A 17049-nucleotide genomic window follows, 5' to 3' on the forward strand; every position below is an offset into this window, starting at 1 on the left:
AAATATTTTCCTATCTTTAACAGATGAGAGTTCATCAATTTTTGAAATTACCATTAAATTTGACATTCCATGGAAGCCAGAATATTCCAATACATCAAGCAAAGAATTCTCAGACTTGGAGACCAGACTTGTAAATCAGGTACCTAAGTATAACAAGGAATTATTAACTATAATATAAGTTAAATACTGTGGATTCCTTAATTATTTGTGGTATACCAATTTTGGTAGAATATGTGAGTATGGGTAAAGCACACAATGATTTCTTCCAGAATTACCACTGTGTAGTCCAGGGATAAGACCTAGCATTACTCACAGCTGTTTATCAACTGTGCTAATAGAGTACTCCACTAGAACATTGAAATTAGTAAAGCATTAAGACTTTCATTTACTCTACAACATTGTTGAAGGTCTTGGTAGAATATGATCAATTTCAAAGATTAATATAAAAAAGGATGTGGTGTGATTGCCAATGGTCAAATCTGAACCAGACATCAAATTGAAATAACATAAGAGTCTGCAACTATGTGTTACCATATGTCCTTGAACAATGAGCAACACACATACCTCATGACACTGTTATGATAGCAGGCTATAAAAGGGCCCAAAATGACAAATTAATGAAAAAAATAATCTGCATGATAAACTGAAGGTGCCTATGATGAGTAATGAACATGTGTATATATACATGTTATATGTAGTTACATGAACAAATTGTTTCCATATACACCACATGAACAAATTGTTTCCATATACCCCTAAGTTGTTATCAATTTATTGTTCCAATATAAAGTTTTAATTTTTTTTCTGTGTAGATTATTATAGGTACAGGAAACAACAGTGCAGCAATGGATTACTTCAAAGTTATAGAACTAAGGTTTGTAATTTTTTAAATGGTGTTAGAATGATTTTAGCAGTGAGACATTAAATTGATGTTATCTCAATCTTTATTTAGTGATCAGACAAAAGTTTGTATCATGCTTAAGCCTAACTTATATGAATGAATAGACAATTCTGATGTTGATTGAGTGGTTAAAATAATATGGTGCTATGTTGCATGAAGTATTGGGCAAATTAAATTCTTATAATTTATACTTTTATTTAGTCATTTTCTGGTGGCAGTCCAAATTTCATTGACCTTCATCCTGTCTCTATTACAAAACATAACTATTGTATTTATTGTCGACTAGTTCTCGTCCTGAACATGCATGAAATATTTGCCACTGGACATTAAGCAACCAACAATCAATCATTATAGTTGATATTCAGCACAGATCTATTAGGGATCTGTGATTAAGTACCTACAGAACAAACATTATTTCTAGTTTATCCTGCATAATGACAATGAAGAAAAGGCTTGATGAACTTTGAAAGTACAGTTATACAGGTGATCCCCTCTATCTGTTAAATGACATCATGAAAACTTGCATAATTGACAAACTTAGAAAGATATAATCTGATTCTGTAGATGGGACTTTACATGTAGTTCTAGGGAAGTCACCTTGACTGCAGCATACATGTATTACATTTATTTGAAGGTATCATTATTATAAATTATTATTCATTCACAGAGAAGGCAGTGTAATAGCAGTATTTCTGATCAAGTATTACTATCTACTTAAGACATCAGATATCAAATCAGGCACAGTACAAATGATTTTGGAAGTTAGAGGAAACCCAAAGTCACAGCTTGATTTAGTTAAGGCTGCAGATCCAGATAGTGTTATTGTTGTATCCAAAACAGGTAAATTTAGACATGTAATTATGTCAGTGCCACTAGACGTGAAGCAGGTAAATTTAGACATTTCACATGTTATTATGTCAGTGCCACTAGACGTGAAGTAGGTAAATTGAGACATTTCACATGTAATTATGTCAGTGCCACTAGACGTGAAGCAGGTAAATTTAGACATTTCACATGTAATTATGTCAGTGCCACTAGACGTAAAGCAGGTAAATTTAGACATTTCACATGTAATTATGTCAGTGCCACTAGACATGAAGCAGGTAAATTTAGACATTTCACATGTAATTATGTCAGTGCCACTAGAAGTGAAGCAGGTAAATTTAGACATTTCACATGTAATTATGTCAGTGCCACTAGACGTGAAGCAACCAACATTCAATCAATGTAACTATGTCAGTAAAGTAAATAAGAACAGGTCATTATATAAAATGAATAAATAATAGTCTTAACACAAACAAAGCCATAAAATAAATGTTCTTGTCAACGATCCAATTTTCCACTTGAGACCAAGGGATGAAGAAGTTAGCAACACTACAGCCTTCTACAATGAGCAAAACCAATACCACATGGTGAGCTATAACAGACCCAGAAATGACAAAATTAAAACAACTCATACTAGAACACTATTGGCCTGATTTATATGTATAACAATAAATGAAAAATAAATATGATAAAAAGCAACAAACATCAACCACTGTGTTATGACTTGAGACAGGCACATACAGAATGTGGCAAGGCTAAATATATTTGCACATGTCTAAAACACAAATTTTTGAACTGATGTTCTTTAGTATTTACCTATGGTGTATATGACATTTTTTACACAGATGACACAACAGGTTCAGATGATGTTTGTAAAGTATACAGTACAGAAGCCATGCCTGTTGAGATTTGTATTATGGCTTTGTATGGATATATGAATAAAACCAACATAGACCATGGTATTTTCTGCAGGTAAATTTAATACATTTGAAAAGTGCTCAGAGAAGTTAAACTTAAATTTAAATGAGTTCATGAGGGGAACCATTAGTGTATTAGTTTGTGATTAGGTGAGTTCAAGGGAAACCATTAGTTGTAGGCCAATGTTAATTGGTAATCAGTGGTATAAGCTTTGGCACATCTCATTTCCATGGAGAATATTTGGCCTTGCCCCTTAGTCACAGTCTAATGACTTTGAAACTTATCTTAGTTTACACATATTAGTTTGTGATTGGATCAGTTTAAGATGAACTGCTTATGTTAAGTCAATGATATTTGGTATGCAAATTTATTGGCATTTGCAATTATTGTTTCCATGGAGATTATATAGCCCTACCCCTTCTTCATGGTTCATTGACTTTGAAACTTTTACATATTTACAAATTAATGTTTGTATTTAGATTTGGAAACAACTTATAATAACTCAATGGTATTTGGTATGCAGTTGTATTAGCATTTGCACATTTCATTTACATGGAGATTGTTTAGCCATATAACTCAGTCATGATTCAGTGACTTTGAATATTTGCATTACTTGTGTCGCAGGAAAAATGGGACACCAATATAACATCGACTTGGGATGAGGAATAAGTCACCAAAAACCCATAAACTAGTCGTGGTAATGCTTGTGGGCCATTTCTGCATTTAATGAGTCGTCCAATTTATAAATTCTTTATTATATAATCTGCAAGTATACAAATTGTAAACCAAGTTTACAATTATGTTCCAATAAATATGAACAATATATTTGACTGAAATATTTGCATGCAACGGAGCTTTATTCTGACCTTAACTTACATACCAAAATGTGGCTTTCAAGCCATACTGAATTCTATATATGAAATACTAAAGTAACTTTTCTTTAATTGAAACATTTTAAACATGGCATAAATAATAAATAAATTTACAAGTACCTGCGGTGACTTTAGCCTTCCGCTTTCCTGATTGTAAAAATGACCAGTGACTAACTTGAATAGTGAAATTGTATTACAGTAATATATATATGGTTAGTATTGCCGCGCTTTGAGCTCATGCATAACTCATGCTATTTGAATATAAATATATATCATTTAAATAATAATAAAGAATGCTTTAACTTTCTATTGTACTAATTTAAATATTGAGTACGTAAAGCAAAACATAGTGTATAAAGCTATAGTTTATTTCAAAATACGCAGCGCAAAACTATTGTCGTCAATCGTCAAGAAACATGAATATGAAATATGAATATGATATGAATGGAAAACATATAACACTGAAAACACAAATAATATGAAATGCTTAATAATGAAATAAAATGGATAAATATATCCGGTGACACACCCCCTCCTACAAAAAGTTTTGTCTCGAAACTATATCGAAACCAATATATCAAACCTTGTACAATAATATATGACACTTTTGAAATTTGGGCAACCTAGATGAGCATGCGGCAAACGCCTCTATACCATATTGCAATGACCAAAATTCAAGACACTTCAATAGGATTCACAAACAAATAACAACAACAAAAAAAAATATCAAAAAGTCAAATAAAATTTTTAAAAAATCTTCCCTCATTGCTTTGAACTGCCGTTGACAAACGATCAATCCAAATTCTTGCCAAATCAAATGTAGGATGTACCCCATCCACTAATCTGTTATACAAATATCTAAATTTTCCACTCTTACATTTATGTACAGGAGAATGAAAAAAAGGAGTAATAACATGATTTGTATGATTAAATTCTGTAATAAAATTATTCACATCCTGTATAATAGAGTTAAGTTCTAGCTGCATCTCATCGTATGCATTCTCATACTTTAAATGACTTGTTTTTCCAATAGACAATCTATGTAAATTCCAAAGACAGAAACTCATAGTTGTAATAGTAGCAAATACTACCTTACAATTTATACTTTTTAATTTGGTTTCTGTATTTACTATAGTATTCTTTAGTCTCAATGCATGATCAAACCAACCATTGTCAGTTCTTTTAAGAAATGATTCTTCATAATTTGATCTACGATTTCTTTCTAAAGAACAAATATCCGGTATTCCAGCTATGAAATACACGATTTTCAGACCGTCTATATCTTTAAGATCATCATATGCATATTTGCATAAAGTTTCCAATTTTCCTCCAGGCACTACACGTAACGTTTTACAAAGAACTTTGCCTTCTAGAACTTTTCCTCTACTAGACGTGTAAATATATGTATGCTGATTCATTTCTGTGAAACAAACAAAAATGAAACTAAATAGAAATAAAACTAAGTTCCAAATATCAATAAAAAAATATTCAAAAGTTAAAACATTAAAATACTAGTATCTAACATAATCTTGAAAATGGACTGGCGGTTTCACTTGTCTACTCGACCGCCGCACTTGAATTTCAGACTCTGGTTGGACATAATCTAAAGCGCTCGGCGCATGACTATCAGATACGCTTGACGCTTGATTATCAGAACTGATTTCTGATTCACTACTGACAGGCACTGGGTTGCTAAACTCAGATACACCTAAAATACTTGACCTCTGACCATCAGATTGTTCAATACTACTGTCACGACTACTAGATCGCTGACTTACTTCATCTAGATTCTAAATGCACGGATGAAATTCATCCGCTAAAGGGTTAAGAGGCGGTACTATATCTACTCGACGCCTCAGGCATTCGTGAACTAAAAACTCTTCTTCTGAATCAGAATCAGAATTCTCAGATGAAGCATTTGAAACAACTTGTTCATCAGTAGTGATTTCGTCCACTGTTTTATCAGAGTCTAAAAATTTATCTACTAATACAGGCGGACAATATTTCTTCCTTGAAACTACATGTGAAAAATGTTAGGGTATATTGCTATTTTGATTTCAACATTTGCATAATCAAAATTACAAAAAAGGTGAGACATATCTCTGTAATAACTGTTTATTTCTGCATAACTGATGATGTAAAAAAATTTCGGCTTTGTCTTTCCCCTTTTACTTTTTAAGACTGCTTCTTTAAGAGTGATACCTTTCATATGCCTTTTTCATTGCAGGTCATACAATATATACTTAGATTGTATACATCAGACAATTGAAGAAAACACAGACAAGAAGTGTGCAAGGACATCACTTAATGGATGGATGCCAGCTATATTACCAAGCTATCTACCAAATATTCCAGCATCACAAATCAGATCTTGTATTGGTAAGATTTTATATTGAATGGAAAGTCAATTTATTTTATATTGAATGGAAAGTCAATTTATTTTATATTGAATGGAAAGTCAATTTATTTTATATTGAATGGGCAGTGAAGTTATTTTCATCTCTCTTTTAAATCTTTTAAAGAAAAAAAACCAGAGATGGCAATCATAACTTTGAAAATATCATAAAGACTAACCATATTTATTCCTCCAAGAGAAAAATAAAAAGTGGACATAAAGGGAACCCCTCAGGATAAACTTAATACATCTTGTATGCACTTGTTTAAGCATTTGAAAATCATCATCAATCATGGTTTATTGACTTTTAATGTTACTTAGAAATGTGTTCAAATTAACATTCTAATGCAATTCGTTTGTAACGATAATTTTCATTGGACATTGACAAATATTTTAATGGAGTAGATTCAACGTTCTACCAGTCTGTAACTAATAAAGCCATTATTTTGAATATTGATTTTTTGGTATGTCATTTCTCACATGGAAATAAACATGAAAGTCTCAGTCTGAAAATGTTTTTTATGTCAACATTGAAACCATTCTGAATTGTATGAAAGGTATAAATACGTCTTGAGTTTTGTTCGACATCGTGATTATACATATGACATTACATAATTTAGTTGATAAAGACAATGCAACAATTTTACAGACTTTTTTATTTCTGTCATTTATACAAAAATGTTTGTAAAATGGTATTTATTTCAATATGCTGCATAAGAATAGAGATAATATATTGTGATTTAAGCTTAGCCTTCTTCAAACTTGATTTTACTGTCGCAAATATCTGCTACCGGTTGCAAAGGTCAAGCATAAAATACAATGTACAATACAGTTATCTCCTAATTTAAATTATAAATTTTTACTCTCTTCATATATATATATATATGCAAGATGTCACATATCATGGTGTCGACAGTTTATATACTTACAATTTTAATGGTATGAGCTAGGGAGTTGTTTTTATCTCTTCCTGGGTGAATTAAACTTGATGTACTCTTTGATTGGGTGTATGAAATTTGCACAGATTAAAAAAATTTTCAATCTTTCAAATGCACCAATTTCATTTTTTCATTTACGCCGATTTTATATTTGCTCCTAATTAGATATATACTATACCATTGGTAAAATCTGGTTAAGAATTTTGTTTACTTTTAATTTATGAGTTTTGATTGCACACTAACACGAGCTGAGGAGTCAATTCTCTAATCATTGATGGTCATACATATCTGAAGGTCAGTGTCCTGAAACATAAAATAAAATATCTTACTGATGTACCATAAAATGGTATAAAGCTAGAGTCACCACGGATTCAGCTGATGGTCTGACTACTGTCAAACCACAGAACGAGCATAACCATTTGGCAGATGATCTAAAGACAGAGGCTAAAGAACTACGGTCAAGGAAACAATCTGGAGATGTATCTAAAAGGCCTTCTTCCACCTCCCCCTGGTGAGCAGGGGACAACAGTTATATACATGACTTGATTGACAATTCATATCATTTGTACAACTGGCTAACGGAAAAGGTCGATAATGATAAATGAAAATAACATGACTTGGATAGTGAGTAGGCCCATTAGCACTCATACCAAATCTTCTTATATCTATTTACCTGTAATTTCCCTGTAAAAATATCAGCTCGAATGAAAAACAATTTGGCACAAATGAAAGAAAAATTTGGCGCAAATGAAATGCAGATCTGCGCAAATGTCAAACGCTGCTTTGATCAAATAAATTAAAGAAACAGACGTGTGTGCAGATTCAATGCTTAAAGACTTTGACAGGCATTGAACCAAAAACATTTATCTTAGAATCCAGGCTTATTTTTTTAAATGTCAGACAGTTGCAATCATCCGTTCAAGAGATTTCAATGATTCCATATTTTATACTTTTATAGTGAATGATGATGATTTGGATTCCTGTCATAATACAGAACTAATAGAAACCATGGCAATGAGCAGTGCATGTTTTACTGGATATGGACAATACTTACAGTATCCAAATTGTCAGTAAGTATGAAAAACTATAAACTATACAGTATGAATTAACTACACAGTATAAATGACAAACTATACTGTTTTAAATAAACTTTATAATATAAAAGACAAACTATACTGTTTAAAATAAACTGTACAGTATATGACAAGCAATACTGTTTTAAACAAACTGTACAGTATACTGTGGATTCATTGATATTCGTTGGATATAATTTTTTTGTTGATTTTGTGGGAACAGGGGAACCACTCATTTAAATATTCAACGATTTACATATTTTCTAAAGGAATATCTGCAGATTTTGTCAAAACCACAAAATTAAATATCCGCGAATATGCAAGTTTTCTTCAATGATCCACGAAAATTGGTACCCATGAAAATAAATGAATCCACAATAAATGACAAAGATTGTCACAAAACATGAAATAGAGAACACTTTTGAAGGAGATTTATTCAGATATATCATAGAATAATTTTAACCTCAGCTACAGGATGGGCTATCAGGTTTTAACAATTCCTTCTGGACTATTCTCAACGATTATTATTGTCAATTCCTGAGTTGTTTGAACTAACACATAGTCGAATCAGAAGACAGTATTATGACTTTGTCATTGTGATTGGTGTTGCTCTCAGAAGGATTAATTAAGGACTAGGATGCCAAAAACACAAAATCTGTCATCTGAACAGAAGGTAATGACAGATCAACAGAATTCATTCAAATTTTTGTTCTGTAGTTTATTTTGTTGTACAGAGAAGCTTTAAACTTACAATTGCCTTCTTTTTATTGGAATGCATATTTAACATTGTATAAATAGCATCAGTATGTGTACATTGTCTCTCACAAATGTAAAAGAAAATTGTTGTCAGCTGTGTGATTCAGTTCTTGTCATTTTGTCTCTTCCAGTATAATAAAACACTTACTGACTGAGTATTCACGAAAAAGTACGTTTATTGTCCCCTCAGATGCAAATGCTACCCCTCAGGCAAACAGTTACTCTCACAGGACAATAAACTTACTCTTCCACAAATACTCGGTTAATAAGTATGAATTGTCTGATTTATAACAAACTCTTACCAAATATTCAGTATATTTTTATGTCCCTTCAAAATTGATGGATTACTCTGCCAACTAACCTAGACTTGTAACCTGTTCGACTCAAAAATACTCTTAGCTTTGGAAAAAACACTAAAAGTGAAGAAAACTGCACCGAACAGACACAAGAAAATGACTAAGATAAAATATCTTGGTCCTAATTTTGAAATTTTGTTCACCTCCACCTTAATATATGTTGTGAATTTTACAGAATCTGGCTCCAGTTTATCAACTGTACAGCTATGACTTTTCCATCATGTTCTATCAGAGATGTTGCAGAGACCTTGGTCAAATCAAATTTTAGCAGCTATATACCACAGGGATTTGATTTACTCACTTGTGTGCCAGGTAAAATGACCTGAATTTTTCTCTCAATTTTATGTAAAAGAATATGTTGTATGGGCTTTGCTCATTGTGGAGGGTAGTACGGTGACCTATAATTGTTAACTTCTGTGTATTTTGGTCACTTGTGTAGAGTTGTCTCATTTGCAATCATACCACGTTTTCTTTTGTATATATCTTAATATTTGAAATTGCAAAATCTCCCTGTAAATTACTTTCATGCTATGGTGAATTTAACTTGTGTAGCATCATATCAGATCTCATTATTATTTTTATGCCCTACTAGGGGCAATAAGTTTTTCAGCTTGTACATCTGTTTGTTAGTTGTCCTTCTCTCAATCCCACTTCAGGTTAAAGTTTTTGGTACGCTGGTTTTTGATCAACTTTAAACTTAGTACACATGTTCTTTTGTTCATATAATGCCAAATTAGTTTTGAACCCATTTGCATAGTCAACTAAACATAGAAAATGATAGAGTGAAAACTTGGGCCTCAATTTCACAGTCCACCATGCACATGTCTTCACCTGCTTTATTACAGTAACTGAAGAACCAATTTTTTTTCAAATTTCAATATCTTTTAATTATAAAACAAATAAGGTTAAGGAAAATGGCTTTTGTTTATTTTTAAGCAATAACTAGAGCAGGGCTTCCAAAACGGTCATATATTCCGGTCATTTGTATAACGTCCGGTAAAAGTCCGGCTGGGCAAAGCATGAAACGGTCATATACTTTTAGTTTTCAAGACTTTTTCGGTCATTTTTTACATAACTCACTATCTTTTTGACCCAACCTTTTAACTTTAACATCAACACATTTCCGGTCATAAATGTGACATGATGATTAATTACTATCAAAACAACACCTACTTCAATACTTTCTAATTTCAATCAAGGCTAATTAGTAGTTAGACAGCTGAAATCTACCTGTTCAGGTGACAGGTGAACTATCTTCAGTACCGGACATCGTATAAATTGATCGGTTTATTCACAATTTATTTTTAACTTTTCTGCGGTTTGTCTCTACTTGATTTAGTCCAAAAGATTAAAATTATTAGAAATTAGTTTATCAACATGATTTGATGAAAAATTTAAAAAGGTTTTAAATGAAAAATCGTCAGAACTACGTCGTATGAACTAGAACACGTGTGCGCATGTGCACAGGTGTCAAATTTAATTATGCATCTTACATTTCTTCAAAAATGCTAAAATTATCTTTGATACCTGTATCTAACGTTTATTTCAAGTATTTTGTTGAAGAAATAACGTGGAAAGAGCTTTTTCACTCAGTCGTGCTTTGAAACGTACACGGATTTTACGTATCCGTTTATGGTCCATGTTTTACCATTGTTACGTCAACATCCGGTTAGAACAATATGAAAACGAAACTAAAGTTTTTGACAATGTCATTTGCACAAATAAAAAGTCTAAGGCAGATATGAGCACGCTGATGTGCACACTCTGAATGATGCACTGCCAATTTAACAGTTAAATCCGAACATCAAATTCATATCATATCAAAGTAAAGTTTAAAATCGTTTTTTTAATGTAATGTCAATCATTGGAATGGCCATCTGATTACCATAATTGCCTTTTGTGACTAAGTCTTAAGGGATTAAAATCGGGATCATATATGAAATATCCGGCTGGCTCAAACATTTTTTGGAAGCCCTGAACTAGAGAGCCATTCATCCAATGCTTTTAAAATTTAAATATGTTGTTACTGATGACAAAATGTAGGATAAGATCTTCAGATGTTAAGGATCCTTGTTTTGATTAAAATTGGTACTTTATGGTTTTTCTCTGCAATAACTTGAGAGACATTCTATCTAAGTACGTCAAATTTAATTATAGTGCTATAGATCACTTTTGCCATTCAGAAGTTATCACCCTTATTGTTTAAAAATTGAAACCATTAATTGTAACAAAACCCATATTTTCTATGGTCCCAATGAATTAGGGGCCAAAAGGGTCAAAAATTAAACTTTGTTTGATTTCATCAAAAAATGAATTATTGGGGTCTTTGATATGACGAATCTAACCGTGTATTCAGATTCTTAAGTTTTGGTCCTGTTTTCAAATTGGTCTACATTAAGGTCCAAAGGGTCCAAAATTCAACTTACATGTAGCTTGATTTTAATAAAAATTGAATTCTTGGGGTTCTTTGATATGCTGAATCTAAACATGTACATGTACTTAGATTTTTGATTATGGGCCCTGTTTTCAAGTTGGTCCAAATCGGGGTCCAACATTATTATATTAAGTATTGTGCAATAGCAAGAAATTTTCAATATCACAGTTAATAATTGCGCAATAGCAAGAAATCTTCAATTGCACAGTATTGCACAATAGCAAGAAATCTTCAATTGCACAGTATTGTGAAAAAGCAAGAAATCTTCAATTGCATAGTATTGTGCAATAGCAAAAAATATCTAATTGCACAATATTGCTCAATAGCAAGAAATTTTCAATTGCACAGCTTTTATGAAATATTCTTTGAAAATTGGAGTTATCTTTCTTTGTCCAGAATAGTAATTGAATCAACTTAAATCATTGTTTTATACAATATACAATGTACATTCACTTTTACTACCAACAAATGAATTAAAACAATCTTTACCATTCAGTGATTACAAGCACTTTTTTACATTTTAATATTTTATGATATGTTTAAATGAGTAGTTATTGTTGCAAACACCAAAAGAAATTTGAATTGAGATCAGTTTTGGAATAAGGGTAAGGGGGATGTGAGAAAAAAAAAATTGGGGGGGGGGGGTTCAATTTTTCTCATTTCAGATTTCATAAATAAAAAGAAAATTTATTCAAACATTTTTTTTTGAGAGGATTAATATTCAACAGCATAGTGAATTGCTCAAAGGCAAAATTTTTTTTTTAAGTTCATTAGACCAGATTCATTCTGTGTCAGAAACCTATGCTGTGTCAACTATTTAATCACAATCCAAATTTAGAGCTGAATTCAGCTTGAATGTTGTGTCCATACTTGCCCCAACTGTTCAGGGTTCAACCTCTGCAGTCATATGAAGCTGCGCCCTGCAGAGCATCTAGTTTATTTTATTTACATACTGGTTCCAAGATATGATCTCTATATTGGAATGTTACCAGCATTTATACACGAGGTAGCATAATTGAATTCTAAGGCTGACCCAAAAGTAAGGGTGGGGTAGTACAGAAATTTAGTATAAGTTCAAACTCTTAGAAGTTCCACGGGCATATAAAAGTTGAAAATGTGCTGACCAGCACTATGTTTTGACCTTTGAATGAAATAGTTGTCAACTTTCTATTCTAGAAAATATTTATTTTACGAAACTCCATAGTGGTTTTAGTTTTAGTCGTAAGGGGAGTTCCAATGGGAAATTGCATTGTCAGAAGTGCATCCTACTAAAGGGTATACTAAAGGTCTGTTTCTCAATTACCATAAGTAATTTGTCAACTATATTTAGTTTATATAATATGTATAGCTATGTCTGTATCTCAGATACTATATGCAGTAGGTCAACTTTATTTGTTGTATGGAATAATGTATAGCGTACTGCCTTTTTATACGACTGTGAACATTTTTGTGGTCTATTGATTTAACATTGTTGTTGTCAGCTTCGTCCGAAGACATTTGGTTTCCAGACAATAACTTAAGTATAAGTGAATAGAAATCTATGAAATTTTAACACAAGATTTGAAACCACAAAAGGATGGTTGGGATTGATTATTGGGGTTACGGTCCCAACAATTCAGGAATAAGGGGCCAAAAAGGGGCCAGGGCCCAAGTAAGCATTATTTTACTTTCCAGACTTAACTTGTGGAACAGTGTATGGATCTCTCTGAAATTGTCCCACAAGTTTCTATGCCTCAAATGGATAGTAAGGATTGGCCTTTGCGGGGCTATGGGTCAAATCGTTTAAGAATTAGGTGCAAAATAGGGGGAAACAAGGGTTTCCTGATTAATGGACAATTACTTTTCAAAGTGTTGCTCTTTGGATCATTATGAAATTGATATTGAACCATTTAGCATTTTATAAGTATTTGATTGATTCTTGATATTTTACAGTATATAGAAGAGAACAATATATATCTTTATTGTCTTTGATATGCTTTGATTCTTTCTGTTGGGACTTTTTGATATAAGCATTACAACTTTTCATGCTCTATGTATTAAATATTTTTTCATATGCTGAATTTAACTGTGTATTTGGTTTTTGGTCCCATATTTTCTAATTGGTCTTAATTTTGGTCCTATGGCTATAAAATTTGTTAATGTTTAATTTAGTAAACATTAAATTTAAAAGATAATAATTACAATGCCATATTTGAATTACTTCCCTTACATTGCTTTTATTTTTATATGTTTAATTTTTATTTTTTTTTTGTGAGAAGGGGGGGGGGGCAATTTGCTACAGCATAGTGTATTGCACAAAAGCATTTCATGTTTTGTCAGTAATGTATATAAAATATATATTTTATAGATAAAAACCAGACAACTGATGTGTGTGCAGTTCATTCTGAGAAGATAGTCTTCCCTGATGCATGTGGTATGATTTGGTTAGGTGTTTATAACAAAACCAATATAGATCAAGACTTCTTATGCAGGTAAATAGTTAATGTAATGTTAATCTACTGTAAATGAGGCTCAGAATGCATTAGACTCTAAAATAGTCAATTTAATGGTAGACAGACTAAGGATGTAGAGTGGAATTCAACCATCTGATTCAAGGGTAATATTTGCTGGACATGACATAAACTGAGAGATATTTATCTTAAACGAAATATTAGGATTTAGGACAAATTTGATTTTTTTACTGAAAAAATTTTGGTAATTTCATCAAGGTCAGGTTTTCAATTTACCATTTTCCACTTGTTTTTGTTTTGTTATCCCTTTCCTGTAATAAAACTGCCTCCAGTATAGTATAATAATCCCGAGGGTCTTACTCATAGCTATATTAATGCCTCTGGGAAATATAAGTTAATGATCCCTTATTAGTTTTTGCCTGGTTTTTTTCAGTTTACACAAGACATTGATCACAAGCTCAGGACTATTATCAAAAAGAAATTAACATTCCATGAAAAATGTCTTCATTGTAATAGTACTTTTTAGCAAAGACAGTCCTGAATTCTGATTTAAAAATAAAGACTTAAATTAATTTACGTAGAAAAAAGTAGTTTTTTAGGAGTTACACATTCCTTTGACATGTACTTTATTTTCCTGCAATAGGCATGCATGAAATTATCTTCAGCAAATAAGACAACTGAAAGTAAAATGCATAATGATTTTATGCTTAAATAAACAAGTTCAACTATTATCTGTTATATTCAAACACTTTAAAAGGTAATAAAATTTAAAAGCCATTGATTCTCTGTCAGTTTGATAAACAAAAGGAATCCTGGAAATGAATCCCGAATTACAAAACTTCTGGTTTAAAATTTGTCTTCAAAATTGAAAGAAACGTTAGCGATGTCTGAAAAATTTACCCATTTTGAGTTATTATAATCATTTCAATTTTAAACTGTTCTTCAGCGTTTTTAGAAAAATGGTTAGAAAATTCATGATGTAAATATGATGAAATAGTCAACATGGTCAATACAAGTACGTTTCTGCTATGAATCTAGTGTGATTTTGACAATTAAAAAAAAGGGCACCGACTATTAAGTCATCTTGTTGGAGTAATAAGGAGACATGAAAAAAGAGATGCATGAACATTGAGATGGTTGATAAAGTACAAATGACTAGCAACTTATATGGTTTAATTTAGAACTACTTTTAGACAACTGTAAAAATCTGTATGGCTAAATGGTAGATCACCCACTATAGAAATATTTAGCCTGTATATGAATAAATATTGTGAAGCAAAGAATAGGGATTTCATGTTTAATCTTTTTTTCTATGAGGCTCATGAATGAAATTACTAACATAATTACATTATTTTTCAGCATCTACGAAATTTACTTGGGTTGTATACAGTCTGCACAAGAAGAGAAAACTGGCAAGGGATGTAAAAGAACATCATTAGCTACCTGGATGCCAAACATTGTAACAGTATACTTTCCTAATATAAAGGATACACAACTCAGAGCTTGTAGTAGTAAGATATTTTAAGATATAGTTCTTTGTTCTTTAGATTGTTTGACTGAATAGGAGGGTCTAGATGTGTTTGACTGAATAGGAGGGTCTAGAAGCCCTCCATTTCTTTATTCTTTAACATTTGAGACAATTTTTCTGTATTCTGTAAAAATATTGTTGAAAACATTTTGCAAAAAAGAAGAAAATCCCCCTTTGTGTTATCTTGTTAAATGATTTTGTTTGCTTTTATCGTTTTATGTTCAAATAGTAAGTTAATGAATCTCAAAGATAACAAGAATTGAGCAATATAAGATAAAAAAATTTATGTCCCTACCACAGCAAAGGGGGCATTAAGTGTTACCCTTGTCCGTATGTATGTCTATGTTTCAAATTAAGTTTTCATTCTCCAACTTAAGTTTGCCTCAACCAAATGTTATGAAAATTTATACACAGTACTCATTACCACAAACACAGATCAAATTCAAATTAGGGTGGCTTCACTTTTACTGTTTTAGAGTTGGGTCCCTTTATAAATGGAAAATTTACTGGATTTTCCGTTACCATTCACTAGATATGTTCCTTTCTAATGTTATATTCAAGTGGGGGTATTGACACATTCTCCTTTCATTTGTTTTCAGTATCCAATGATAAAGATATATGTAATGACCCAAAGACTTTAGAAGTAGCAGCTGTAAACACTACATGTTCTATTGCCATCATTTTTTTCCATTTCACACCAAAGATTACATGCAGGTATATTGATTGTTTAAGAATACTGTGGATTCATTATTATTCAGTGGATACTGTTGATTGTTTAAGAATACTGTGGATTCATTATTATTTGATGGATACCAATTTTTCATACGTATATATTTATACGAAATCAACAGATAAACACCAGTACTTACATGTGTCGTCAAGCCATCCAAACTCCGTAAAAAATGCTATACCGTATGGACTCGGTATTCGTGTCAAAAGAATTTGCTCAACAGAAGAAAATTACAAAACAAGAAGAGAAGAAATAAAAACGCACCTAAGAAAACGTGGATACAATAACTCGTCAACTGAAGTTCAATTGAAAAAAGTCGACAAGTTAAACCGAGAAGATCTATTACAGTACAAACCGAAGAAAGAAAACAACAGGGTACCTTTAGTAATTACTTTTTCCAAAGCGCTTCCAAATGTACATTCAATTCTTAGAAAAAATCTTAAAATTCTCCATCAATTGGAAAGACTAAAGAAAAAATCCCCGATCCACCTATAGTGGCATTTAAACGTGATAACAACATAAAAGACATCTTAGTGCACAAAAAACATAATTTACTATTTTATAAACAAACTAATGGATGTGGACCATGTGGTAAACATTGTGCATTATGCTCACATATAAATGAAACCAAGGTATTTTGTGACAACACTGGCAAAGAATATACCATTCAGGGACAAATAAATTGGAAAACCGTAGGCGTCCAGGCCGTAATGTCCGAAACGTATGGGAATTTGTGTTATAGTTTTTATTATATATTTATATATATAAACGAGTCTAAATTGAAAACTACGTTCAATATATATATATATATACATATATGACTCATAAATTTGAATTTTCAACAAAGCATTAATTTTTTTAGGCTTGTATGCA

General features: G+C 31.7%; 1 protein-coding gene across 1 annotated transcript in view; it reads left to right on the forward strand.

The window, feature by feature from the left end:
- The window catches only part of LOC143073779 (uncharacterized), a 206144-nt gene that overhangs the window by 87567 nt on the left and 101528 nt on the right, over positions 1 to 17049 (forward strand). Inside the window, exons 39-48 of the mRNA XM_076249535.1 lie at positions 24 to 139; positions 813 to 874; positions 1569 to 1741; positions 2572 to 2698; positions 5744 to 5895; positions 7808 to 7919; positions 9210 to 9346; positions 13816 to 13939; positions 15278 to 15429; positions 16046 to 16160. Coding sequence (XP_076105650.1) covers positions 24 to 139; positions 813 to 874; positions 1569 to 1741; positions 2572 to 2698; positions 5744 to 5895; positions 7808 to 7919; positions 9210 to 9346; positions 13816 to 13939; positions 15278 to 15429; positions 16046 to 16160 — 1270 coding nt within the window. The remainder of the gene's footprint in view (positions 1 to 23; positions 140 to 812; positions 875 to 1568; positions 1742 to 2571; positions 2699 to 5743; positions 5896 to 7807; positions 7920 to 9209; positions 9347 to 13815; positions 13940 to 15277; positions 15430 to 16045; positions 16161 to 17049) is intronic.

This window comes from Mytilus galloprovincialis, chromosome 4 (assembly GCF_965363235.1).
Source record: "Mytilus galloprovincialis chromosome 4, xbMytGall1.hap1.1, whole genome shotgun sequence".
NCBI lineage: Eukaryota > Metazoa > Mollusca > Bivalvia > Mytilida > Mytilidae > Mytilus > Mytilus galloprovincialis.